Below are 27,832 nucleotides of genomic sequence, written 5' to 3'. Positions count from 1 at the left end.
GAAATTCACACCCCTTTCTTGTCAAATCTGCATATATTGCGCATTTTAGATTTCAAGGGTAAACAAGCTCCTGTGCTACAGTTTGATTTTTCTTAGGCTCCGTAACAGCAACCTTAGTTCTGGTCTGTAGCTGTTAGTATCTAAGGGCTTTTTCACACCCTTTCGTCAGTACTATTGTGAACCTCACACTTGATTTACTATCTTCCTGATTATAGCTACAGAAGGTTCTGGGAGGCTTTTGGAGACCCGTGGGTGTACCATTTTTAGACGTGGAAAAATTCATGAACGCCTAGGATCACGACTCCAGCGCCCATGAAGCGGTGCATTATCTCCGAGTGATTTGTTTCTCCACGTAGCCGTTTGAAGCACGTTACCAACTCGCACAGCGCCCGCCGGCAGCCTTACGGAGGCGCTACTGTCCCCCCCCCCTTCCCGCGCTGCCAGGACTGTCACATAGCGCTAATGCTTCCGGGTGACATCATGAAGTACGGGCGGAAGTCTTCCTCTGGTCGGCTTCCGGGGGGAAGGCGCCCGCTTCGCCCAAGATGGCGGCGCCCAGGTGCCTCTGAACGGGGGCGGGGTGTGGGTGCCGCCCGCTGCCATCGCGGACCGGCTCCCCATGGCGCTGAGGAGCCGGAGCTGCCTTTTGCTGGGGGCCGCGGCCGGGCGGCTGCCGACCCGCGCGGCAGGTAAGGTCAGCCCCACTGCTGGGCGAGGCGCGGTGCCCCAGGGCGCGGCGGCTGGGGCTGCTGGGGGCCGGGCCGGGGCGGGGCGCGGGATGGCTGGCAAGGGGGAGCCCCCGGCTGTCGCCCTGGTGAGGGCTTCGTGCTGCTGCCTCTCCGCGTGGAGGCGTTGCGTGGCAGAGATACTTCGACAGCGCGACGCAGCAGTTTGACACCAAGTTCACGTTCGTGCAAATCCGTGCCGGTTAAGCCGGACGAGGTGTAGGGTTTTTAATACTGGTTGTTCTCTGATAGTATAGTTGCGTGGTTCCCTCTGATTATATTAAAAAGCCTTCATCCTAGAGATTTTCTAGCTATGTTTGAATTAATGCTATACATACAGGTCTTGAACGACTGTTGAAATGTTAGGTACTTTTCATTTTTAGCTTACAGTCCACCCCACAAACTGGAAAAAAGGTTCAGCTCTGGTATGAATCTATTTGATGTTCACAAAAAAAAAAAAAGTTAACTTTGCCCTGCAACCTTACAGGCTCTTTTGTTTTCTACTACTGTATTCATACTGCTGTTTATACTACACGTATTTTTAAATGCCTTTTTTTTTTTTTTTTTTTTTTTTTTTTTTTTTTAGGTTTTTTTTTTGCATCAATTACAGCCAGCCTCAAAATTAAAAGCGAGGTGGACACAACAGAAAATGAGATTGTTGCCCCTGACTTCACTAACAGGAATCCTCGGAACCTGGAGCAGCTGGCCCTGGCAAGGAAGGAGCGTGGCTGGAAGACAACGTGGCCAAAGCGAGACTTCTGGCATAGGTGAGTCAGAAAGCCCCCACCAGAAATGAAGATTTCAAAAGAATTAAACTATATCAGCTGGTATTTCTACAAAATGTACTTTTTTGAATCAGTTGTCCTCTTATTTCTGTCCTGAATTTACAGGTATCTTTCATGTTCAGAGAACAGTTGCTTATCATCATGTCAAAGTTAGTGTGTTTACAATCTTTCCAACTACTGTTAAGGTAGCAGTTACTACAGAACTACTATTTAACTTATAATCTTCCTAGTTCTTTGCTTGTTCTGACCATATATTATTGTTCTACTTGAGGCACAAAAATAGCCCAATTTTTAGAAAATGATGATCACTTGTCTTCTGGAAAATAAGTTCCTTTTAAGCTGGCTAATCAAAATTATTATTTATTCCTGAGAGAGAATTCCATCCAGTTTGTTCATATCTGAAAATCTGATTTTGTCTGAAAGAGTAATAGGAAATAGTTACTAGTAATAATTTGTAGTTACATGTTATGGCTTAGCAGTACTGCTTAAGCTCTTACTGCTCCTGGCAATGTTACCTGCTGTGTAAGCTGAAGTATTTAGAGAGACTGACAAGCGTATTTTTCAGTTGGAGCAGTTCCCTGATTTAGCTCACAAGCAGGTGTATCAGTCCATGCAAAGTTTGGAATGACTGCTGATTTGCAACAATGTAGGACTGTGCACCTGAGTAATTGTTAAAAAGTTGCTTTTGGAATTTCATTCTGTTGAACTGCTGAAGTGTCTCAATATGACAGCTGTGGCTTTAAAACATCACCCATAGCAATCTATTTAGACTTTATAAAAGCAGAAAAAAAAAATCTTCACCTTTTCTTAATGTGACAGCACTGAATTAAAGTGTGTCATCTTTTTCACCATAAGTTAATAATTTCAGCCATAATTTAAAAGTTTTAAATGTTTCAGAAGTTTTAATCAGAACTCTGGTTATCTGTCTAGACTGCTGTTACTTGCCTGCCTGCCTTCCACTGTATTCTCAATAGATATTCAACCTGTCCTTAGTGTGAAACAAAGCCTAAGTTAAAAGTTCACACCTGAAATTGCTTCAAGTCTTGTTTTATGCCTTAATAAAAGGAAACAAAGCCCCAGATAATAAAAGTAATACAAAAATTCATCATTATTACTACAGTTGTTTCAATGTGTTGAGTTCTTTTTCATAAGGTGAGTCGCATATAACATACAGTTAAGCACTTAATGTTTTTGTCTCTTCAGATCTGGAAAACACCTCATATCCCGTATTTCTTTCCTTTCTCCAGATTACGGCTTGAGCGCACACAGCATTATGTAGAAGCCTTTGTTGAGCGCTGTAATGGGGACATTGTAGTATCTGCCTCTACCCGAGAGTGGGCCATAAAAAGACACCTGTACAGCCCTAAAGGAGTAACAGCATGCAAAAACCTTGGCCATGTAATGGCGCAACGCTGTTTGGAAGCAGGAATCAACTTTGTGAATTTTAAAGCAGTCATCCCCTGGGAGCGTCGTTGTGACTCGGCAAGTATCTTTCTCCTTAAAATTGTTTTACTCTTTCCTTCTAAATGTTAATTCTATTCTTCCTGAACATCAGTGTTAYGTGGCTTGACAAATCTCTGCTTGCAACAGTTAATAGGAATTGCAGCTTGTCAGTTATCCTTTTATGTTTTAGTGAGGCTGTTAACCTCTGCCTCTCTGCATAACAGTTCCCAAAAGATATTTCAGTGCTGATTGTTTTCTTTTTTCCTTTGTGTGGGATGGGAAAAAGTTTTTTATTTATTCATTTCTCTCTCTCTCTCTCTCCCTTTTTATTTTCTTTTAATCTTTCAAACAAGATTCAGGAATTTGAAAAAGCTATGAAAGAGGGTGGTGTTGTTCTGTGTGAGCCACGAAGAATCTACCAATAAAACAGAGACTATCAGGAGAACTTGCCAAGGAACAACAATCATCTGTTCACATGTGTGTGCAGGCACAGTGATGGTTGAGAGCTGGAACAAGTTGGAGCATGGTATCTTATAATAAAATATTTTTAAAAGAACAGAAGTGTGTTTTATTCTTGATTCTAAAATTATGAACAGATTAAGGATAGAATTGTAATAGGCTCACCACTTGTCACACAGACAACTAAATTTATTTCAGTAAGTGCTGCATCAAGATGCCATATAGTTGATTTAATGCTAAAGTCTTCAATTGTTGCAATATGATCAATTATTTATTTTTAATATTTGTTTTTGTGTTCTTTTTAACCTGAACTCTGCAAGCAATCTAACTCTAGCAAAATGCACTCATTAGGTGACTGACTTAGAATATAACTAAGTTCTGTGTTTAATCCACTTACTGTGTAACGAGTTAATTCTCCTGACTCATCTTTGTAGGTTTCTTGCAAAACTTTTCTAAATGTTTGTAATTCCCAGGTCTAAGAGTGAAGTTGCACAGCTGCAGGGAGTAAGATGCCTCCTCCCCTTTTTCCTTGTCTATGCTCAAGAAATATTTTGCTCTGCGCGGCTAAAGAACTATGCTGTAAGTTTGCTTGATTCATCAGCAATGCTTCCAGGGAATGTAACCCTGCAGTTAGTGTGAACCCACATACTTTATTCCTTAAAAAAGATTGTGTAGTTGGTGGCATTTTAACACCTGTTCAAAGAGTCCCAAGTGGTCCGTGCAACTCCTGTATGCTGCTGTAAAATCAGGCTCAAAATAAAACCCTCTAAAACTTCACCTGAAGTTTTAGAAAGCAGGCATTCTTTATTACAGCACTGGATGCACAGGCGATCGTTCCTCCCAACATGCATAATGCACATCACGCTAAACAAAGTTTTTATCATTCATATATATCTCATCATATCATACGTATTCATTGGATTTCCTGGAACTAATTATAATATTCACATTGTGCTTATGCATGTGCTTTGGGGTTTTCTGAGGGGGTCTCTGGTGGTCCCTGGGGTCATCAGGGGTTTACTCAAGGGTGTCTTTTTAGTTGAACTTTTCTGTGAGCATGCATAGTTACTGCAGCTTCGCTGTTTCCATGCCTCCTGCGCAATCTTCCAGCCATTAGCGCCTCCAGACCAGAATGACTCCCCCCCAACACTCCTCGCCTGCCCCACAGCCATCAGCTTTGTACTATCTGCTAAGTTTCACAAAACACACTGTCAAGTACAAAAAAATGATCATAAAAGGGCAAAAATGGAACTTTCTCCAAGGGTTAATGTATCAAGTCTCCCCTTTCTTGAGACTTTGGAGTTACAAATCCAAAGTTTCAAATTATTTCATACCTGACTTTATACACATTTGATTCTAACAACTACAAAACTGAATCATAATACAGACTAAAATACAAGCACAGACTATTGTTCTTGTAGTAACAAAGAGACTTCTTAACCAAGTCCAATTGGGTAGCCATGAGGTAAGCTTCTTCCATATATCTGAATCTGGGGGATATCATCCCTTGTGACTTCATGTAAAACCTTCGTTTATTCCCAAATTTCATCTAAGCCTGTAGAAATTCTTCYGCTTTGGTCCACACACGTGCAACAACTCGTATTTATAACTCTACAGACCCTTCCCTGGAAACTAATAATAAATCTAAGGCCATTCGATTTTGTAAAACCACTTATGATTGATTGATAGACTAGATACTTTGGCCTGCAGGGCTTGTATTGCATCCAGGATTTTATTTTCAATGTGTTCTATTGTTGCTGAGATGTTGACAATTGTTTTCTCCAACTCGCTCACCCCCTAGCCACAGGAGGAACCATCTAACAAAACTATGGAATCCTGTGGGTCATTCTGCAACGGCAGTAGGAGCCCTTTTAGTTCTTTTGAGGAAGGTCCTAACCCATCCACTTTGTTGGTGCAATTTATCAATTATAATCACATTGGGGACTAAAACTCCAAGTGCACAGGTCTCATCTTCATGTAAGGGCAAGGCTTTGTGTAGGCTTTGTCACCACACAGCCAATACCATCCTAAGCCATGTGGGGTTAATATTCCTGTAACATGACCAAGTTTACTTGTAACAGGCTTACTGATTTCTTCACCTACATATGAATCGTTATTACAATAGCCATAATCAGCGTAATAATAAGACATCATTTACAGTTATACATAATTTATCATTTTCATCCCACAAGACCACAGAAAGACTTATATGTGTGAGTGGATCAGAGGTGGGAGTCCAATTACTCTTACAAGACTCCACTCTGTTTCTTTTTYTTGCATTTGTGAGTCACTTAAAACTATTCCAACTAAGGATATTCCGTGTGGATTACTGCTTTGGGGCATTTGGGTACRTATCCGACAATCATTCTTGTGTAATTTGAGTGATGTTTTGAGCTAGGATCAAATGTAAATTTTGGTCTCAACATAAGGTTTGCCAAGCTTGGCTCATGGCTACCAATATTAATGCAAGTAAATGCCAGAGGTCAAACATAGTTTCTCCTTATCTTAAGTTTAAGAGGAGACTGTTGTTCTACTGTCCGAGGGGAGAGAGCCTACTTAACTCTAGAATAATGGATCCACGGTCCCTTGCCCCAAAACTTAACAGTGGTGTAAGTTGTCAGGAGAGCTTGGAACGGTCCTTTCCACTTTTCGGTTGGTGGCTCTGAATGCCACGACTTAATACAGACCCAGTCCCCAGGCTGGAACGGATGTGTTGGTGCGTCTAATTCCAGCGGTCTATCAGTTGCCGCATATCTCCGAAGTTCCTGTAAGGTATTTCCCAGAGACATCAAATAGTTATTTATAGCCATTCCTCCTATATTATGGGTGTTATCTGGTATATGTGGGGCTTGGTAAGGCCTTCCATATAACAACTCATATGGCCTCAGGTTACCCCTTCTATGAGGTTGGATCCTGATTCTTAATAATGCAAAAGGTAATGCTTGTACCCAAGTCATTGCTGCTTCCTGGCAGATCTTTCCAAGTTGTAGCTTAAGAGTATAATTCATTCATTCTACTTGCCCACTCAACTGTGCTCTATAACAGGTATGAAGATCCCATGTTATAGCTAATTGTTCCACAATTATCTTACTTAATTGTTCCACAACCTTAGCAATAAAGTGAGACCCCCCCCCCCATCTGACAGCATTCCCAGGGGAATACGAAACTGTGGAATAACTTCTTTTTGTAGTATCTTAACTACTTCTCTTGCTTTATTGGTATGACAAGCTTCAAGCCATGCCGTTAATGTGTCAGCTAGGACCAAAATGTATCTATATCCTTCTTGCCTCAGTAACTCAGAAATGTCTATTTGCTAATAATCTCCAAGACAGCTCCCCCCTTTGGTTACTCCAAAAATTAGCTTATTGTTAGTATTCGGGTTATTTTTATGACAAGTCTCACATTTTTCTGTAATTGATCTAATAATTTCTGTCATTCTGTTTTTGTAGATGTTTTAATAAATTCTCCGCTCCCCATTGTACCTTTTCATGCTCTCTTTTAGCAATTTCCCTCATTAGTGATGGTGAAATTACTACCTGTCCTATAGGTGTAATAGCCCATCCGTTTACTCATTTCTTAGCTTTCAAGGACTCTATTAGCTTAAAATATTTTCTATCATATTTTGGTGGGGTATCTGGTGAGATTATTTCTTTCTCGGGTTTTAGAGGTAGGATGCCTGTTTCTGCAGCCTCCTTTGACACTTTGTTGTTAATTGATTCCCTATTTCTGGAGTAGAATTTCCACTCTGATGTGCTTTGCAATGTATTACAGCTACCACAGCCGGTTTCTGAATGCTTTCAAGTAGTTCCTGAATTTGGGAGGCATGTTTAATCTTGGTCCCCTGTGCTGGCAGAAGCACTCTTTCTTTCCAAATAGCCCTACATGCAAGTACAATTCCAACCACATACTTGGAATCCATCCATATGTCAACCCTTTTTCCCTCATTCAGGTCCAGTGCTCATGTGAGGGCTATAAGCTTAGCTTTTTGAGCTGACACCTTTACAGGTAATGCTCGCAATTCCACAACCTCATTGATGGTCATCACAGCATACCCTGACATTCTTTTCCCATCTCAAACAAAGCTGCTACTGTCTGGATATAATTTCCAATCCGAGTTTTCCAGTGGGGTGTTGCTGAGATCTGGGCGACTAGAGTAAATCTCCTTGACTGTTTGTAAACAGTGTTGCTCTGGAGCATTCTCTATGTGGTCAGTTGAAAGAAAAATAGCGGGGTTAACGATTGAAGTCGTTTTGAGGTAAGTGTCTTCCTGTTCTAACAGTACTGCTTGGCATTCAACATGTGACTGGGGGAGGGCCAATGTCCCCCTTTTTGTTCCAATACTGTAATTACCATATGGGGCACGTATACGGCTATCTTCTGTGCAAAGGTTAACTTGAGCTTCTTGAATCAATAGTACTGTAGCTGCTACAGCTCTAAGGCAGCTCAGCCACCCTTGGCTTATGTTGCCCAACTGTTTAGAAAAATATGCCACAGCCCGTCGCTGTTTCCCCAAAAGTTGTGCTAAGATGCCCAGAGCTATACCTGTCCTCTCACAGGTGAAAAGTTCAAAGGGTTTTGTTAGATCCGGTAATCTGAGAGCCAGTTCCTTCATCAAGGCTTGTTTTAATTGTTTAAAAGTGGCTCTGGTCCAATCAATATATCCTCTTTGGGAGTCTTTCAGTAATTCATATAAAGGTTTTACTAATAGTCCGTAGTTTGCAATCCACAAGCCGGCACCATCCCACCATTCCTAGAAACGCTTGCAATTCTCTGGCTTTTTGGGGTTTAGGAAAACGACAAATAGCCTCCTTCTGTTCAGTCCCTAGCTGTCTCTGTCCTTTCATGATTTCGAACCCCAGGTATGTGACAGTTTCTTGGGCAATTTGTGCCTTTTCTTTGGATACTCAATATCCACTAATTCCCCAAAAGTTCAAAAGGCTTATGGTCAAGGAGATGCGTTGTTCTCTGGTTTCTGTTGCAATTAAGATGTCATCTACATATTGTAACATAACTCCTTTTCTCTCTTCCAGATCTCTAACTCTTTTACCAACTGATTACCAAAAATAGTTGGACTATTGTGAAGCCTTGGGGTAGGACAGTCCAATCATATTGTACCTTTCTTCCTGTTTCCAGATTTTCCCATTCGAAAGCAAAAAGCTCTCTACTTTTAGCATCAAGAGGAATGCAGAAAAAGGCATCTTTCAAATCCAAAACTGTAAACCAACTTTGTTCCCCATATGGATTTGCCACTACAGGATGGATGTCCTGTACTATCTGATTTATTGCTTTAAGATCTTGACCTAGACGATAATCATTACCCTTTTCAACTGGCAAAATAGGGGTATTGTATTTTGACTCGCATTCTACAAATAACTTGTACTTCAAAAATCTTTGAATTATAGGAATTAACCCTACCTTTGCCTCTGGTTTTAAAGGATACTGCTTAATTCTTACTGGCGATGATCCTGGTTTGAGATCGACTCTTACCAGTTCTGCCCTTTGAGACCTTCCTGGGACCTCTCCAGCCCATAAAACAGGGATTACAGCATCCTCCACTTGTCGAGGAATTGTTTCTCCCGTGGAACCTATATCCTGCAACAAAAAGGCTGTTGCCTCAACATATTTAGATTCTGGAATGTGAATTTCAATCTTTCCTTCTTTAAATTTAATTTCTGCTTCCTGTTTTTGAAGGAAGTCTCTTCCTAATAGGGGTTTTGGAGAATTTGGCAAATATAAAAATTGGTGAGTGACCCATCGCTTCCCTAGCCCTAATTTCAGAGGTTTGAAAAATGGCTGAGTCTCACAAGTCCCTGTTGCTGCAATAACATTTATGTTTCTATTACTTAATTCTCCTTCCAATGTATTCAACACAGAACAGGCAGCCCCTATATCAACCAAAAACTCAACTTCTCCATTTTCCAGCCTAGCTTTAACCAGAGGTTCCACTGAGAGAGATTCCTCTGGTCTCCTTCAGTCTTCCCCAATTGAGAGTAAAGAATTCAGGGGGGTATTTCGCTTCCAGAAGGGACACTCAGGCTTCCAATGTCCCACACTCTTCCAAAGGGCACACTGGTTTTCCCCCAAAGGAGATCTAAAATTTCGCGATGGGGGAACTTCCCTTCATCCCTGACCCCTTCCTTGATATTGCTCTCTCCTTTGATTATCTCTAGCACGAGTGTTTTCTTCTAATATTGCTACCAAGCCTACTATTCATTGTTTCCTTTTGTCTTTCTCTATTTCTATATGCTGCCCAAGCCACAGCAAGCAATTTGCCCGGATCGYTCGCATCACTTCCTTGTAATTTCTGTAACTTTCACCTTATATTGTCCATGGACTGTCCTATAAATAAAGGAGCCAATTGATTTCTGCCTTCCTCTGAATCAGGATTGATAGTTGTATATTTACAAGCAGCCTCTTTTAATTTGTCATAAAATCAGTAGGAGATTCCTTTYGATCCTGCTTTATTTCATAAAAATTAGACTAGTTAATTGTCTTAGGTATCGCGTTTCGAATTCCAACCAAAATCCACTTTTGATACTGGGTTAGGAGTTGTCTTGACCCATTGACATTCGGATCTCAATTCAGACCTACAGAAGAAAAGTGAGTCTCTACCATCCCCAATAAAGCCCCTAAAGCGATCTGCGCTTCTAACTGTGTTCTAGCTGCCTTGCAAACCATTTCTCTTTCGATGCTATCAAATAACACTTGCAAAATCACTTCAATACCTAATATTAATATTAATATTACTTAACTATTATATTATTATTACTACTGTTATTATTACTTATTATTACTTAATATTTAGTTAAGATTCCTTTTGTTACCCCCCCACCTGGAGGTCTGGCAATCTGTTTCCAGTGTTTCAAGATACATCCTAAAGGTGATTTCTTTAAAATACTGCCCTCAACACCCTTACATGATCTGGCACCCATTTTATCTAGGATTGATATTTAACCAATATCACAGATTCAAAACGTAAAACAGAACCGTAACTCCAATAAATAAAACTGTAATCAAAAAAACCAGATTAACAAAAATACTGACACTGGGGACTCAAACCCCTTTACCGAAACCCTGGGCAGGGGAGACTCTAACCCCTTTTCCAATTTTCAAGTCCTACAGGGACTCGACAGGGACTCGAACCCCTCAGGTACCCTTATAGCCCTATCCTGCGTGGCTTTCACCTACATCTTACAGACAGGCAACCAAACCAATAAAAAGCTAATAGAAAGAATGCCTTTACCTTCCCAGGGCCCTTGTTCTGAACACTTCGGTCTGAGGATCGGAGGCTCTTTCCAAGAATCCCGCAGTATCGGCTGGAGGTCCTGTGAGCCCACCGATCTGTCAAGATTCAGGCAGTGTCCCATCTGGGTCGCCAAAATGTTACCATAAAATCAGGCTCAGAATAAAACTCCTTAAACTTAAGTTTTAGAAAGCAGGCATTCTTTACTACAGTGCTGGATGCACAGGGGGATTGTTCCTCCTAATGTCCATCCAGCGCTGTAATAAATGCCCGCTTTCTAAAAATTCAAATTAAGTTTTGGAGGGATTTATTTTAAGCCTGATCTTACAGCAATGTGTACCAGTCTTGCCTGCTATCACATAGTTTCAAAGTTTAATAGATTTGAAAGAGAGGTGTGCCACTGAGTAAAACATACTGTGTATGGTGAAAGTTCTGCAAACTAGTTACGATTTAGTGTCAAGCTGATTCTTTGAAATTTCCCACTGTTTTCTACTTGTATTATTGCCAGCTGGCACTCATAGTGTTCACAGCACTCTGTACGACAGACTGCATTAATCTTTTTGTGGTCTTTATCATCTTGAAATAGTGATACTCAACAAAAAATGGACTTAGTTTTCTGTGCGAACGAAAGCTGTGAATAAGAAGTGGGATTTGAAGCCTTGAGCTTCTTTCATTTTAAGCTTTAATCTCCCAGTCTGATTTTTGGCCTCTTTACCTGGCTGCGTGCAGGTGTTGCTCCCTTACGGTGAGAAAGGCGAATTCGGGATTCCTGTGGGTTGTGCTTTCCAGCAGTGGCTTGGGCTGGTTTTATTTTGTTTATTTTTTAACCGTCGGGAAGCACGAACACGCGCCACAGCAGCGCCGCAGCCGTTAGACCGCAGCCGCTAGGCGCGAAACGCCTCACGCCCCCCGGGTGCGGGGGGAGCAGAGACACCGCCTCGAGGGGGGCGTGGCGCAGGGCCGAAGTTGCGGCCTGATTGGCTCCCTCGCGGCCAATGGTGGGCGGCGGCGCGGGCTGCGGGCGGCCATGGAGGTGGGGGCAGCGGGGTTCGAGCGGCGCCTGCCGCGCCTGCGGGGCCGCCTCCGCCGCGCCGCCTTCCTCGGTGAGCCGGGCCGGGCCGGGCCGGGCCGGAGGCTTCCCCTGGGGCCGGCTGCGGGCTGCGCGCGGCCTGCCGGGGCCCCCGGCCCGCCGCGGGCGGTGCGCCTCGGACGGGGAGGGCGCGCGGTGTCTCTGACTGCGATGTGTAAAGGAAGGACTAAATCYGCTTTCCGGCGATAATGCGGGAGTGGAGCTAATACTAAGGAATATATTTACGCTTAGCTAATGGGAAAACAAGTAAATCCCGTATAAGGGTGTAAGGCTGCTTTTCAGATTTAAAGCCATAGCCTTTTTCCCCTTTGGTGTAGCTGCTCTGACGGTGCTGCCTCTGCCTTTCCTGGTGGAGTAGCTCTCTGGTGATGGAAGGTGACAAAGGCACCTAATTCAAATGTGAATGCAAAGTATGATTTATTTATTTATCTATCTATTTATTTTACATCGCATATCCCATGTTAGGAATTTGTGCCCCCTCGTGTATGAGTGGAGAAATCCAGTCAGTTTGCTCAGAAGTTATAAGAAGGGTGGGCTTGCTTGTGTATAAGCCTACTTTAAGGTGTTAGCAAATAAATTAATTTCTAAATTGTGCAACAGGTTTCCCCTCAAAAGGTTTTTTTCTGTTCATCTTGCTGAATGGATTAGGGAAGAGATGGGAGAATTTACTTTTACACTAGCTGATCACTTTTGAGCTTGCTGTTGGGTTTGACAAAGAGGCTACAGCAAGGATAAATGCTTCAGAGACCCGTGTCCAGAGGCCAGTGAAATGAATGTTTCATATTTCAGATTTTTTTGTGTTTTGTCTCAACAGGGCTTGATATGGAATTTACAGGCTTACATTCAGCTTTCCCACAAAATAACAGGCCAAGGTAAAGGTGTTGCACTTGAAACATAAGGAAGAATTGCTGTTCTAGCTTGGGAAAAACAAATCAGTGTATTGCAAAGGTTTTTATGTTTTCTTTCCATGACCCCACACTTCCATTTTTTTTTGTTTGTTTGTTTTAAACAGTCTGTTTGATTCCCCAGCTGAGTGGTATCTGAAGGCCAGGCAGAGTGTACAGCGCTTTACAGTTAGTCAGTTTGGTAAGTGCTATTCCTGATGGAGAAGAAAAAACAATCTCCCTAGATCTGAGCTGTAACCAGCCTTTTGCCAGCTGGTGAGCTCTGGGGATAGTTCTGCTTCAAATTCTCTATTACAGCCATTTGTTTGCTATGGTAAATTTTGTCTTTTTTTTTTTTTTTTTTAACTGATGCTTAATACTACCATTTAATATTGTAAGTAGTCTAAAGTCAGGTGGGCCATATACTTTTGTCTATTTTAAAATTGTTCATATTTAAAGTTTACAGTTACAAACAGTTTTTAAAACCAAGGATAGCAAGCTAGAAGGAGGTCATAGCAGCTTGTGTTCAAGGCTATGTCACTCATATAGCATGTAAGTAAGATGACTGTTGGAGATGAAGGGCTGATATTCTTAAGACTTTAATAAAAATCAACAAGAAGGGGCCTTTGGTGGGGTAGAAGGCTGTTGACCATTTTCATAAAGAACTAGCTAAAGGTCAAGAACTAGCTCCAAAACAAGACCTTAGGCCATGGAAGGCCTTAATGTGCTTTTTAGGGTTTATTATTAGCAGGGACCTAAGTAGCAAAACCCATGTTTCTGTCCTCTGTTATACCTAATTATTTCCAAATGCTTATGTGTTATAGCTAGACCCACCTGACCTATGTATGCATGGTTGGAGACTTTTGTCACTAGCTTACCTGTTATCACTCGTTGCTCAGTTTCATTTGTTCCTTAATCAAATTTGACTTCTCTTCCCACTTAGCCCGAAGAAGTTGTTACTGCCCAGCTGTCATGGAGCTGGGGAGTGACCTGGAAGTTGCTGTTAAAATTGCAGTGTGGCATTAATGAATGGAAAACATGCACTCCATTAGGGCATTCCCACATCTCTTATCTATTTTTTCCACAGTATCAGTAGGCATCCAACTCAACATTGTCATTTCAGCTCAAGTTTCTCTTTTGTTTCAGGACTGGCAATATTCTCAAATGAAAACTCAAACAAGTAAGTAATATGCATCCTTTCCACATACGTTTTCAGTTTTCTGTAATAATGAAGATATTGCAGTTGAGATTTTATGGAGAGGTTCTTGGGGCGGGGGGAAGGTTATGCCATTTCCTGTGATTGTCTTCTAGAGAGATTTTTCCCTTCTCTTGTAGGTATGTGGTGCATTCATACAACTTTTTTCTCTTTCCTTCAACATTTGGAGTTACAGATGCTGAATTCACCTTCTCTGCATCTAGCATTCAATTCCTGTCTCATTATGGCTTTGACTATAATAAGGTATGTAGTCCCTACAGCAGAAATCCGGAACAGAGGAAGTCTGTGTAACTACAGGAGAAGTTAGAATTAACATCCTCAAATGCTATGTTTCTGGTTTAAATATCTTGCTAAAGTATGTATGTGGTGACTATGTGGTTCATCATGTATTGGGAGAGCAAGCATTGGCTTCAGGGCTGCTGCAGAGGCAATGACCATGTCTTTGTCAGCCTAAGCAGGTTACCCTGTCCCTAAAGAAGAAAGCCGAGCTCTAGTGGGCTGAGAAGAGCAGTTGTTTAATGGACCTTCCTGGGGCACCTGGGCTGCCTTGCTACCCCACCATGTTAGTTTTACTAGCCACTAAGTTGGGGAAGTCTCAGTTTATCTGCATTTTATGTATATTTATGTACTGTATCATTTCCCATAAAAGTCAGGCTATGCCATCCCATAACAGCACTGCTTAGTAATTTGGACAGGAAGTATCACAATATTTTGATATTTTTGAAGTATCCCATTAAAGGAATGGTAAAAGCAGAGCAAAAATAAGTCTGAATAGAGCTGACAAAAATCATCTTCCTTCCTCCAAATACAAGTACGTCTTCCGTTATGTAAAAATACATCTCAGATTACTTACATTCTTCAGAAGTACCCCCTCTACTCCCCACTAGAGGTGTTCAAAGCCTGTATTTTGAGAATGAGGAATATCAGCATCTCCAAATGCATGCCAATTTTAGACATGCCTAACCAACTTTTCTGTAATTTGATGCAAGAAAGTCCAGGGGAGAATAACCAACTTGGGACTCTTTCCCCTTCAGTTCCTGAAAGATGGAATCCCATACATGAATGAATTACAGGAGAAGAACCTTATCCAGCATCTCTTGGCAGGTAGCTGGAAAGCCTGCAGGTGAGTGTTCCCCAGAGAGTTGCTTCCTATGTTGACTCTGGCAGCTCACCTTCATTCAGGTCCTGCTTTGTAGAAATACTAAAATTTGTTGATCTGTTTGCCTTGGTGCCAGCTGTTCCAGCATGCCGTGGTTCCTCCAGAGAAGGGCTGAGGTCACAGGATACAATGTGAAGAACTGGGTGAATGTTTGGGAAATGATTCTTTTGCATTTCCATATTGACAGCAAAGCAAGAGGCTCCCTCTGAAAAGAGCTTTTTATCCCCTTCTCTCTTTACCCTGATTGTGCTTCAGTGCCCTGGACAGGGACAGGATGAAGAAGGCTATTGATGAAGTGACGCGCTGGATAGCAGCAGCAGAGGAAGAGGAGACTATGATTCTGCAGGATCTGAGTGGTATGAAGCAAGATGCCTCCTTTAGGCACCTGTGGGCTCTGAGTGCCTTCATCACTTTTCCTTAATGTCTAAGGGTGGCTACTGTCCTTTGCTTGTTCTGGTAAACTGGTCTATTTAGTGTGAAAACACCTGTTCCCATCTTGTCTTTACAGCTGTCTATGCCTCTGTTCCAGTCAGGCATTCATCTCTGGGGTTTGTTCTTCTGCTTTGTTGAGGTGATTGATCTTCCTGTAAAGAAAGTGGATGATTGGGTGCCTGGAGGAGGGGAGTTTGCTTTGTGCTAACCTGCTTCCATTTTGTGCTGCTTCAGAGCAGCAACTGGAGAATCTGTAGTTTCTCTGGATCTAGAGGACTTCTGAATCTTGGATGATCTATTTCTTGTTTGTTTCCTTCCCCTTATAGAAGTGGAAAGTGGCTTGCCATCCAGAGTTTGTTCTCCCTTATATGCAGCAGCAAGGAGCCCCATGGGGCCACAGGAGGAAATAATGCCCATGGGAATAAACAAGCTGTGTTAGTTCTTGGGAGCAAGAAAGCAGAACTGAGAGGTTTTTTTTGTTGTTGTTGTTGTTTTGAGGGTGTTGCAGGACAGGGAGTTATAACAAGAATACTTAGTAGGTTTGCTCATAGAAACCAAATCTTTAACCTCTAGGTCAGGGTATGAAATAGTTTCAGTTCTTCCTAACTTTGTCTCTATTTAGGCTTTTCTATAGTGGGTGAAATGGAAGGAGATGGAGAAGTATATTCAGTTTATTTCAATCTATTTATCAGGGACACTGATGTTTCAAGATGGTCTGGTAACAGTGGGCACATGCGACAGAAAGAGTATCTATTTAAGTAAGCAGTGAGACTGATGAAGCTGTCTTTTTTGCATATTGCAGTCTGCTCAGAAGAGGACTGAAAATAGTTTTGTATCAGCAGTGGGGGGAAATGCATTAGTACCTGTCACCTGTGCTTGGCTTCTGGATGACTCTGAGATATTTCACAGACACAGCCAGAGTTTTTTCAGAGCACTCGTGATAGTCGTCTTCCCTCTTTTCTCTTTCTGTTTGTCTTTTTCTTCTATGTCCTTACCAAAGCTTACTTGCCTGAAGTTCTTACTGTGACATTTTTTCCTTATTACCGTATGTATAAGAATTTACCAAGATCATACATTCAGAAATATTTTCTGTGCACTGGAACAGAATAATCTGTTTAGTCTTCGTATCTAGAAAAATGATTTTCTGAACAGGTTTCTCTGCATTTCTGAAGTTTCTGTTCCTCCTTTTTTGTCTCAGGCATTCAGATGTTTGAAGTTCAACTGGTTCTGAGGAGGGCTCTCCAAAATGTTTGGACACAGCCTCTTGGAGGTAATGAGGTGAGCTGAAAACTAGGACCTTTGGGAATAGGCTTTCTGTTGAGATAGATATGGCTGACATTCCTGCAGTCCAAAATAAATTGCTTGTACTTTTAAGGATAAGAGTCCAGGAGGAGGAGAAAAGAAGATAAAGAAACGTTCCAGGAAGTGTTGATTCTGGATCACCCCCCCCCTTTTTTTTTCTTTAGGGATCTCAAAGTTGAGTAACTTTGGTTTCTGTTTCTCTTGTAGCCACAAAATGTCTTGAAGTGGAAACATTTATTTTTCTGGAAGGACTTTCTAAGTCTCTAGACTTTGTTGGATCTTTCCTTCAGAACCTACCTACAGAGGACTGTAGTTTTCATAGTAGTTTTCACCTTTCATCTTCAGGTTTTAAGTGTGATGCATTTTTTTTTTTCCTGAATTAAACCTATGGCTGTGGATTTCTCGAAACATGACATGAATAAGATCAGAGTCTGTTGCTTAGGAGTACTTTTTGCATCAGTATTGTTTTGGCCTGATAAGCAATGGCAACAGAGTGGAAGGATTTACCTCACTTGAGGCACAGTCTTTGGGGATTCAATTTGTGTGATTCCTCTTTGTTGTCTTATTTCAGTGCCATAAATCTGCTATCGTAATAGCATTGAGTTAAACAGGAATATGCCCATTTGTGTTCTGTGTTCTGTTCTATGGCAGCAACCATCCTCTAAAGAAGAAACACTCTTATACTCTTAGAGCAGATTTTGGAATACTGATCTCTGTTCAGGGAAGAAAAGTGAGGTAATCCTGAGGTGCTGGAGGATGCACTGTTTTTCCATCCTTGACAGGCTAGAAACTGAACTTGTCCTCAGCATCACTGAACCCCAAGAAGCAAGATACATACTACTAGTATGGAAGGTTGAGACACTCAGTAACTGTCCTTTTCAGGTGATAGTAAAAAAAGTGAGTCCACATCATCGTCGGCTTCTGGAGAATTCTTCTCATGACTCCTGCCAGAAAGAGCTTATTCTTATGTCTGCCCGAGGCTTCACCAACCTCTTCCAGGCACTTGTTAAAGCCAAGAAGGTAAAATGCCTCATTTCTATTCACATGTCCCTCTCTTTTACTTTTCTTTGTTTTGTTTTGTTGTTATGCTGGAGGTAGAGGGTTTATAAAAGGTAAGTGCTCTGTATGGAGTGATGTGACTCCACGTGTGTGTAAATGGCTGTGCACTAGCTTCACCACCTCCTTGTCAGTTTACAGAAACAACCAAGCTGAATTCTTAGATTGCAATCATGGTCAGAAAAAAAGGCTGTTAAACATAACATCTTGCTGATTGGGTCCCACTCCCAAAGCATGTTCAGAATTATTCATCCAACAGTAAATTTCCCTGTGTTGCACTCCCATTACTCCTGCAGATCAAGCAAGACCAAGGGAGAGGGAGCCAGAACCTGTTCTGAAAAATGTTTTTTAGAAAACATAGGCATTTGCAATGTTGAAAATTCTTGTGTTACTTTACCATCATCTTAGAGAGCTGAGCAGATTATACTTTGCAGTAATCGTCAGACAGGCTTATTGGACCACCCAGTAGTCTGATTATATGTGGCAAATCTTACATTCTGTATGCAGATAATTGAACAAATCCAAGTTCTGGAGGTCTTTATGGTTGCTGGGCAGTCAAAGGCTCTGCCCTTGTGAGTGAGCCTCTAAATCTGATCACTGGAAAAATATGCCTGGGTTCAACTGAAAGACAAACCACACCCATGGCTCCTTAGGTCCACTCAAAACAGAATGCTACTGAAAAAAAAATACCTTCTTTGTATAGATCATAAGTTTGACTTCCTGAAAGCAGTAGCCTTGTTGTGACTCTTGCCATGTGAATGACTGTTGAGTGAGTGTGTGTGGATGCTGCCCAGGGAATGAAAGGATTGCAGCTGCTGAGCTGGTTTGAAGTTCATTCTCTCTGAGTTGTTCTGCAAAGGTGTGCTCCAATGGGCTGTTCTGTTTATATTCTTCCTGTAGCCCCTGGTGGGACACAACATGCTCATGGACCTTTTGCATCTTCATGACAAGTTCTACAAGCCCCTTCCAGGTAATGCTGTACCTAGCTGCTGTCCCCAGCAGTGGTTTGCCAGATTGCTACCTTTGCAGTAGGGATGGAAGAGTCAGGATAGTGGTCATTCAGCACCCCAGCCACCTGCAGGGTTTGGCAAGCAGCAGTRCTAATCAGCTACCTCTTCTGATCTTACTTCTGGAGCAGTGCCTTATTCCTTTGACTGCCCCTCCCCTTCTTATTCATATGAAATACCTTTGGCTTTTCCTCAGTTTCATGATGTCTGTCTCTACATGTGTTTTGCTTTCTTATTTCTCTGTTAGAAAGCTATGAAGAGTTTAAAAGGAACATTCACAGCCTGTTTCCTGTCCTCATAGACACCAAGACTGTAACAAAATCTATCTGGAAGGTGAGATGCGAAGGTCTTTTTTGTTTGGAGTTGGTTACATAGCTGTAACCAGTTCTCAGTGTTGCCATTAGACGTCCTGATTTCAGATCTCATTTAATGAATTAGCAATAACAGAAAATGAGCTCACTTTCCACAAGGGCTGTCTTAGTTGATTTTCTAACACATTCTTCTTTTACAGAAATACCCATTTCCTCGAGTATCTAATCTTCTAGAGGTGTATGAGGTTTTGTGCAGGTAAGTGGAGAGCTATAAAAGGTTGAATAATCCCTTTAATTTCTTGGGAGAGATATTTCCAAGTCAGCCATTTCATATATTCCTACCTTCCCTCCTTCCAAATGTTCTTTTTTTTCTCCTTGTCTTTCTAAATTTAACAGTACAAACTTGCTAATTTTATAAATTAATTATAAAGTAAATTATCTTTTCTAAAGACTATTTCTCTTATATCATTAGGGGCCTAGAGTCAATAAAATATATTCTTGTCTATATTCTGTAACAGAAATGTATCAGGTTGGTTGATTTTTTTCAAATGTCATTGTCAAGAGATCTGGATTCCACAGTACCAAGCAGGGCCTGACAGCTTCATTAATGGATTTCCATCCTTATTTAATTGGTCTCAAGTTTGGCTTGCAGATAGCTCTAATTCGGAGTATGTTGCTTATGGCCTGTTATAAAATGAGTAGGTATTCTCCCTCAGGGTCTCAGTGAAAATACATCCTAACTTCATATGGCAGCTCATTGGAAAGAACTGCTCTTAGTGTGGAGCCCAATGTAGTAACTAAATACAAGTCAAATGGAGCACATCAGTAAATATGTTGTCTCAGGAGCTTAGACATGATGTAGTAGAAGACTTTTTCTTTCTTTTTTTTTTTCTTTTTTTTTTTTTTTTTGGACTTGTTCTGTGGATGTAAAATCTGTACTTATAAGAACAGTGCTGGGATTCTGTGTTTTTTTTTGGTGGTGGTGGTGGTTGGTTTAGCAATTTCAGACTGAAGATTCTTGGAGGTCTTGTTCTGTTCTTCCCCCTCCTCCCCCCCAGTCATTCCATGGTATCCATTTATTACTCCATTCTCCAGAGCCTTCCACTCAAATAGCGTTCATATAGAGCCATCTAGTCAACCCCTTTTCCTAGAGTTGTCCACTGTATTGATTTTTAGGATAATTTACATTTTTGTAGGAAGTTAGAACAGATTTGCTGCTTAATAGATTTGACTGGGGAAAGAAATTGAGGTAGTAGGTTAGTTTTCAGGAAGGAAACTATTAGCTAATATTCAGCTAAATGTTGTACATTTTTTTTGGTAGGATATAAGCAAAATTTCTTTTAAAAAGTTTTAAGTAGCTTTTTCTAAAATGAAATCACAGTTTACCAGACAGCAGGAAAGAGTGGYGCTTAACTTGTCTTCTCTCTGACATACTAAGAAAAGAAAAATTTCACACTTCTGTTTGTTTTCAGCAGTGATCTAAATCACACAGATTCATCGTGCCCAGTGATTGTTCTTGCAAGTGACTGCTCAAGATATGGTACGTTCCTTTAGGCACACCTTCAAAGAGAGGTACCTAAAAGGGTTTTATTTTACTCTGTGGATATCCATATGCAAAGCATGACTGAGTGTCAGGCTTGTGGTGAATTTGCACAGAGCTTCTGATACACATCTTTGCCCAGGCCCAGATCCTGCCCTTCAACAATGTTGTGTGCTATGCATATCCTGACAGCCACCAAGCGTACTGTACTGCAAGGCAGAACGCAGATGTCTGCATTATGCTGCTAGCACAAATGACATTTGTGCGCAGTTGAATTTAGCCCAATTTGGTGCTCTCAACAGCCCTTGGAAGGTGCAAAGCAATCTAGGAAGTGGCAGTCCCAGAAAGGTCCCAGAAAGCAGCAGGAGCTCTGTGCCTCATGTGGAGTGTTAGTGGTGTTTGTACAGGAGGATGTGTTCAGTGCTTTTTATGATACTTGCTGCCCAGACAGAGATTTCTTGTCTTCTCCAAGCTGCATGGTATCATGCAGTACAGAGCCTCCTGTGTACACTTTGAAATGGTTCCCATACCATCAGTAACATACAACTCTATTCTAGATTTTCTTAAAAGATAACTTCATTTTTTTATCTACATCTTACTAAGCTTTTCAACCACTGGTGTAATTGCTGCCTTTTTGCTGCTTTAAAAATTTTGCTGCTTTTAAAATCTGTGGTGGACACACAGATCTCCTATGGGGTATAAAGATTTAAAAAGGAAGAAGGAAACAGAGCTGAGGGAGGGGAAAAAAAGACAAAACAGTAGATCTTAAAGTTGTCAGGATTCTGTTACTGAGCAGTCTGCACAGTTTGTGAGAGGTGTTTACTCCTTTGTGATTTTTCTTGGATGCTTACAGCTGAGAAGAAGTCTCCTCATGAGGCAGGCTATGATGCATTTCTCTGTGGCTCAGGTAAAATGCTTCTAAACATTTCTGAAAAATTTGTATTGATACTCAGCCATTCCTTTTCTACTCTGTAACTTATTCATTTGATGGTAAGTAAGACTTGTTCATATACAGTCTGTTCTTAGCAACTTATCTGCACTTTGAGTTTTTGCTTTTTGTTTTCATTTGTTTAGTTGTCTTTATGATTTGTTCTAATGTCACTTCATTGTTTTTCCTTCTAGTTCTTCTGAAAGTAGCTCACTTGCTACTTTACACATCAACAGAGTGAGTGTTCTTTAAATGTTTATTTTTCAAAAACTGCATTACATGGATGGATCTTATGAAAATCAGCTGTCAGTTTGCTTTGGATAACTTTTTGTTTTGCAGTCTGGCTTTACTTTAGGAGAAAGTGTTACTGAAAATGTCACAGTTCTAATTAGATTGTAATTTTTATAAATCTGAACATAGCAGCTTTATGTCAAAGCTGACATTTTGAAAATGAAATCAAGGGCCATGAGATGGTTCAGAGGTTGGGAAATGGCATTGTGAATTCTATTTATCCTTAAACAAGCTCTCTGAAGTTCAGTTCACTTGGGTAAGGTTCAAATCATTTTTCCATTCATTTCCATTTTTGAGATCTGTATGATGCAGTGACTTCAGTAAAGTTCCTAGCAGACAACTGTTCAGATTTCTTCCCTTTGCTTGTAACTTTCTGACTCCTGTAGAGGATACCAGGACTTGAAATACGTGTCCTATAACTAGGAAGGCTGCTGAAGCCACGAGCTCTGTGCTGTAGAGGTAACATATGACAGTGCAGCTCTGGAGAAAACATTGTTCCATTTTGTTTTCTTGCTTAGTGTCACAGCAGAGGCCGATCCATCTTTTTCTGAGTACCTCAGTACATTAGTCAAGTATCTGAACAAGGTGCATTTCATCCGAGGTGGCGTTTCAAGCATTGTGCGTATAATTGCAGCTCTGTACCRGTTTGGGGTGTGGGGGGTCATTACCCTAGATGATGGCTTTGTTAGAGGAGAAAAAATCCACTAGTGCCTAGGCCTACCTTGGCAGAAGTTTTCACCATACAAACGGCACAAATGACTTTTTGAAAAAACAAATTAATTGAATTTTGCCTTATGAACTATATTAATATTGTCATGTTGAAAGATGGCATCAGCTATCTTATGCTGCCCTAATTCTCTCTGTTCTTTAAGACAGCTTGATGTTGTTCTGTAAAACAGCTTGATGTTGTTCTGGTTGTTTCACCATGGTAATCATGACAGTTTTGCTTTTGTGACTCATATTTAGAAAAATCCTGAAACAAAAGAAAAATAGCCTTGCCCCATAGCTGTCTTTTACAGCCTGGCTTATGTATGCATGTCATGTTTTGCATGTTTTCTGATTATGTTAGCAGTGCTTCTCTATTTCTAAACTCAGATATATCTCAATATTCTGTATTTTCTAGAATTTTTCTGGGGTAGATGCTCCTTGCCGACGTCCCCCTCTCCTGGTTGTCCACGTCCAAGGTTGGCGAGGGATGAATGAAAGGCATATTTACCAAGAGTTAAAAGCTCTTTGTCGGTTTGATGTTAAACGTATCTCAGAGAACCAGTTCATTTTGCTGTCCAGTAAATTTAAGCAGTAAGTGACAGATCTTCACTTCAAGTTTCCATCTCATCTTCTCTTTGCTTTGGCAACTCTCAGACAAAGAGATTCCTCTCCTGATTTGTGGGAGGCTGAAAGCAGCCTGCAAGTCATGGCTAATGACATCTGCTCTTGTTACAGTGCCAGGCTTGCTCTGCAAGATTATAAAGATCACCCTAATCTGCAGATTTCTCTCTATCGCCACTGGAGGCACTCTCCACACGTGAACTGCCTGTTGCAGTAAGTTACAGCAGTTACAGTTGATGGTAAGGGGAAAGCACTTTCTGCAGAGTGCCAGACCCCCAGGCACAGAAGCAGCCTGCTGCTCTTCTGCAGTGTCCTTCTGGGGAACAAGGGATTAGGGAGCAGGGTAAGGTACAAATTATTATCCATTCACTTCCATTTTTGAAATCTGTATGATGCAGTGACTTCAGTAAAGTTCCTAGCAGACAACTGTTCAGATTTCTTCCCTTTGCTTGTAACTTTCTGACTCCTGTAGAGGATACCAGGACTTGAAATACCTGTTCTATAACCAGGAGGGCTCAGGTACTCCTGAGTTCTCACCTCTGGGTCAATGGGGCTTTAATCTTGATTACCAATGGGAAATGTTTCCTCATGAATAACACAAAACTATGTGCTATCATTGTAGAAGGAGGGTTATCTTAATGAACTGTAGTGCTAGCTTTAATAACCTTGAGGAGAAGGAGGCAAGTCTCCAAGTGGGGGGGTGTATGAGTTTTTTAAAAAGCCAAGGTGAAAGCTTGGTAGCAGGAGAGAATTGTAGGTTCAAAGTACATATGCAAAGTCTTATGAGGCAGTGATGGTGATGCTGGGAAAGATGAATTTCTCATATGACACAATTTGGAAAGGAATCCTAGTTCTTAATAAGTACAAAATTAATCCCTAAATTTAAGTAGCCTTAATGTATTTTATCATTTTTGCCCTTTAGAGTCTCCAGTATTGTTGCACTGTGGTCTCTCTTGGCCTTCGTCCTCGGAGGAGCTCCTTGCTATTCAGTGTAAAGGATTGTTTTATGGATGAGGACTGAGGAACACTGATCTTATTTTCTGTCTATGTTTTTTTTCCTCTCTTTGCACAATAAAGTATGAGCAGTAACAAGGTACAAATACTGTTCTAATTGTTTTCTTGCAAACTGTTTTTTTAGGAGGATGCTGTGGGTTCCAGTTAAGTGTTAGTCTGTTAATCTGCTRGAAGCATAGTCCTCCTCTGAAGAGGAGGAGATGGTATTTTGGATGACTCAGTTATTTTGATCTTCTCTTAGGTCTTTACAGCAATTCTTAATGCCAGATGGTTTCCAATGCTTGTGCTGCTTTGTAAAACACATTTTTCTTAAAGTTATGGAAGTTGCGAAGTGGAAGAGGCTATTTTTAGCTTCAGTTGTAAAGCAGAGGAAATGTCACTGTTGACCAAATTTAAAATGGGTAGAGTTGATTGAGAAACCACTCTGGAGGCTCATGAAAGATTCTGAGGAATACTAAATACTTCACAGTGCTGCAAGTGTTGTACTTTTCAGTGGTAGTGAAGCTGATGATAAACACAGAGAAATGGCATGTATTTGCTTTCGATTTGTAGACTGTGTGCCAACTCACTTGACTTGTGTATTTCTGTTTGCTTCTAGTGCACAGCATGTGAGCACTCTTCTATCCAAAAATACCATGCGACATGCTTTGTTGATTAGTTTCTCTGATATAAATTTGTCAGTCCAGGGACTCCTGTCTTCTGAAACTTCTTCTATAAATTTCCTTGTCTCAGAAGAACCTGCCAATCTGTGATTTCCAAATAGTGGTCTCTAGATTTCATCAGTCAACACCTACCTGAATGGGACTTGTAGTCATATAATACATAGAATCTGCGTATAACTGACTCTGAAATGGGAATTGCAGTGGGCATGAAGGTCACATGTTCTCTGCTGTTAACTGTTAGCTGCTTTGCTGCTCTTAAGGAGAAAAGGGCAATGTATCTTCAGATGTGGTTCTCAAGTTTTGCACAGTTTGTGGTTTACAACTCATTTCATAAGCTAGCTCTTAGCCAGACAAGTAACTGACTTCTGGCTTTTTTTTTTTCCTCTTTGTAACTCCTTAAGTAATAAAATTCTTTGTGGCAGTGTTTCTTAAAATACCAGTGTAAATATTTTCCTGTTCATTATTTCTATTGTGTTTTTCTGTCTTTTATCATCACTACAAACACCTTTGTGTGGAGAACACGGGCTCTGAGTGTTTGTGCAGATTTGTGGAAAGTTTTCACTGGCAGTTACATGGAGCTGCCTTGAAGATGCTRTTAGGCTTGATAACTAATCCCTAAATCCATTCCCACATGGAATAAATTCCAGCCAGCATAGGATATTTGTAAAGCTGAGCATTGCCTGATACTTTGTTATCTAGGAAACAAAATACATTCAGCTTAGCACTGTGTATTTCCTGCAGCAAGTGTACTGCTCCTCTCTGCAAGGAAGATAAGACTGGTATGAAGCACAAGAGACAGAAGAGTGCTCTAAGCACTGGGCGCTGAACAGTGCTTGACTAACCAGTGCAGTGGATTTCCAAGCAACAAAGGCTGGCGGAAGAGGTGGGGGTGTCAGGGTGTTCAGACTGAAGTTGAAACCTATTGCTATGAAGTGAGAAAAGGTAGGTGTACAGTGCAGCAAAGAGTAGAGCATGCAAGGAAATAGGCTGAAGGGGCAGTTGAATGTGAAGGCAAAGGAGTGACAGATCTGCTTTCATGAGAGAATACCAGATAATTCAAATTAAGAAAGGTACGGTGGAGAGATTTACCTTCATAGGATGTGTCCCATCTCTTAAAAATAAGTATTGCTATTAGGTGGCTTTCCTGTAAATGGCAGAGCGAACTTTAATAAAATTTATGGCAACATTATTTGGCTGGCCCTTATTGACAAGTAACTATTTTATAAGTTAGCACACAGATCAGAAATTAATTTCTTTTAGAGTAGCAGAATATAACTATTGTTCTGCCTGCAGGAACACTCCTCAGTCACTCCATTTCTGTATAAGACTTTTGATTGTGAGTTTAATCTACCATTTAAAATGAGTTCGGCCTCGTTGCGTTAATCAGGCAACGCTAAAATTAAGAAAAGTAGAGCCTGAATTACACTACAAGTTGATGAAATTACTTGTTCAGAGGTATTTGCTCCAGATTCCTTACCTGTGAATTAAGAATAGTTATTCTTAATGAGGTCCTACAGTGAAAAAGATGGTGAAAAATTCACTGTTTTTATCTGATGGTTTTCCAATGCTAAAGCATGGTATTTGTTGCCACTGGTGTTCTAGTGATGAAACAAAAGACTGAATGGCCTGTGAGGAGTGAATCAGTTACTCTTTGTTGTGTCCCCTTTGTAGGCAATGAAGAAGCCTGCACCCCAACAAGTGAGGTCTGTGCATAGTGACTCAGCAGGTTTGTTACTGCTGACACTACATTGTTTTTTTTTCCCTGTCAAAGGAATTATGAGGAAGACTCCCACATTTCCTTGCTCCCTTCACTTAAGATAAATAAGAACTTAAATGTGAGTTATTGCTGGCACCATGTAGCAAAGAGCATGATAGATGAGAACAGGGAAATCTGAAGGGCCACTGCCAATTGCAGTGTTTGGARCAGATTGTTACTGCTCCTTGAGAAAGAATCTGCTTTGAGCCACAGTGACTGTTTTAGGTGCTCTAATGAGAAAYTGTTTTTAAAATTTTTCTTCAAAAATATTCTTCTGGAGATATGAGTGGGAAACATTATATGCCTGTTCTCTGAGGCCCTAATTCAGCTAACTGCTTAAATGTGGGGAGAGGCAACCATGCTTGCATCTAACCTTTAGGATCTAGGGATCATAAAGATATAGATGCTGTTACATTTGAGAAGCACAGCAGTTTTTAAGGGAGTGTTGCCTTTGATTTAAGGAAAAAAATAGATTGCCCTATCTCTAAATTTTGCTTCCTTTCCCCCATTTTCTTTTCCAGGTGGCATATGGACAAATGATGTATTCATTCCCTGCAGCAGTATTCTCTCTCCTGATTGACCCTTTAAAGAAACATGCTTCACTGTGGAATAAAGCAGATACCATTTCACTCCTTTTGGGGAAACACTCGMTGGGTCAGTCAGCCCTTTCTCCCTTTAAGGGACAAACATACCTCATGTAGTGAAACAGTGTAGTCAAGCCAAGAGATTTGGCTTTCCTGCATTAGAGCTAGGAGAATTTAGATTGTAAATAAAAATAGCTTTTGATCTACTAGATATGCCTACTATAAATCAGTTAAGTTTACATCCAGAATAAATACACAAAGAATAAATAAGAGTAGGTTGAATATATTGTGATCTCCATCCTAGGGCACATCTTTTAAGGGGGAAAAAAAAGCTGCCTGTTCATAATAATCTAGGGCCACTCACTGCTTAGAGCCTTTTAAAGACATCAGTTGGATATACTAGTAGTCAATTCCCATAAAATCAGTTAGCTGGGGGCTAATCTAACAAATCAGAGCAAACTTTCAGCTGTGGGAACATATTCACAAGAGATGAAAAGGTTTTCTGAACAGCTGTAGATGAAGACAGGATCTCCCCAATGTGCTTGTGTGGCCATTCTGACCTCAGCTGCTGCTTTTGCCCCASATTAGGGAATTGTTATTAATTGAAGCTGGAAGT

At 41.0% G+C, this 27,832-nt stretch overlaps 2 protein-coding genes across 8 annotated transcripts; both read left to right on the top strand.

Annotated features, from left to right (window-relative positions):
- Positions 1 to 492: 492 nt before the first annotated feature.
- On the top strand, positions 493 to 3,514 carry MRPL18 (mitochondrial ribosomal protein L18). 2 transcript variants are annotated; one of them, XM_085307431.1, is made up of 4 exons: positions 493 to 689; positions 1,336 to 1,492; positions 2,758 to 2,992; positions 3,307 to 3,514. In XM_085307431.1, the coding sequence occupies exons 1-4, from the start codon at positions 620 to 622 to the stop codon at positions 3,376 to 3,378; spliced, it is 534 nt and encodes a 177-aa protein (XP_085163557.1). In that variant the 5' UTR covers positions 493 to 619; the 3' UTR covers positions 3,379 to 3,514. The 2 variants fall into 2 exon arrangements, with proteins under 2 accessions (XP_085163557.1, XP_085163558.1); XM_085307432.1 differs by having other exon boundaries at positions 495 to 689; positions 1,312 to 1,492.
- Positions 3,515 to 11,681: 8,167 nt separating this feature from the next.
- PNLDC1 (PARN like ribonuclease domain containing exonuclease 1) lies at positions 11,682 to 24,863 on the top strand. 6 transcript variants are annotated; one of them, XM_085307440.1, is made up of 19 exons: positions 11,682 to 11,758; positions 12,560 to 12,617; positions 12,758 to 12,831; positions 13,776 to 13,809; positions 14,049 to 14,088; positions 14,880 to 14,968; positions 15,260 to 15,360; positions 16,635 to 16,714; positions 17,621 to 17,758; positions 18,695 to 18,764; positions 19,049 to 19,134; positions 19,313 to 19,368; positions 20,585 to 20,652; positions 21,506 to 21,559; positions 21,775 to 21,817; positions 22,390 to 22,489; positions 22,995 to 23,170; positions 23,315 to 23,413; positions 24,123 to 24,863. In XM_085307440.1, the coding sequence occupies exons 1-19, from the start codon at positions 11,683 to 11,685 to the stop codon at positions 24,193 to 24,195; spliced, it is 1,515 nt and encodes a 504-aa protein (XP_085163566.1). In that variant the 5' UTR covers position 11,682; the 3' UTR covers positions 24,196 to 24,863. The 6 variants fall into 6 exon arrangements, with proteins under 6 accessions (XP_085163566.1, XP_085163562.1, XP_085163561.1 ...); XM_085307436.1 differs by having other exon boundaries at positions 13,965 to 14,088; positions 20,588 to 20,652; XM_085307435.1 differs by having other exon boundaries at positions 13,965 to 14,088.
- Positions 24,864 to 27,832: the final 2,969 nt, after the last annotated feature.

Source organism: Rhea americana, unplaced genomic scaffold (genome assembly GCF_003343005.1).
Source record: "Rhea americana isolate MKP2758 unplaced genomic scaffold, rheAme1 scaffold_258, whole genome shotgun sequence".
In the NCBI taxonomy this organism is placed as follows: Eukaryota; Metazoa; Chordata; class Aves; order Rheiformes; family Rheidae; genus Rhea; species Rhea americana.
Note: the sequence above shows the minus strand (reverse complement) of the source record. Positions and strands in the feature narration are given on the sequence as shown.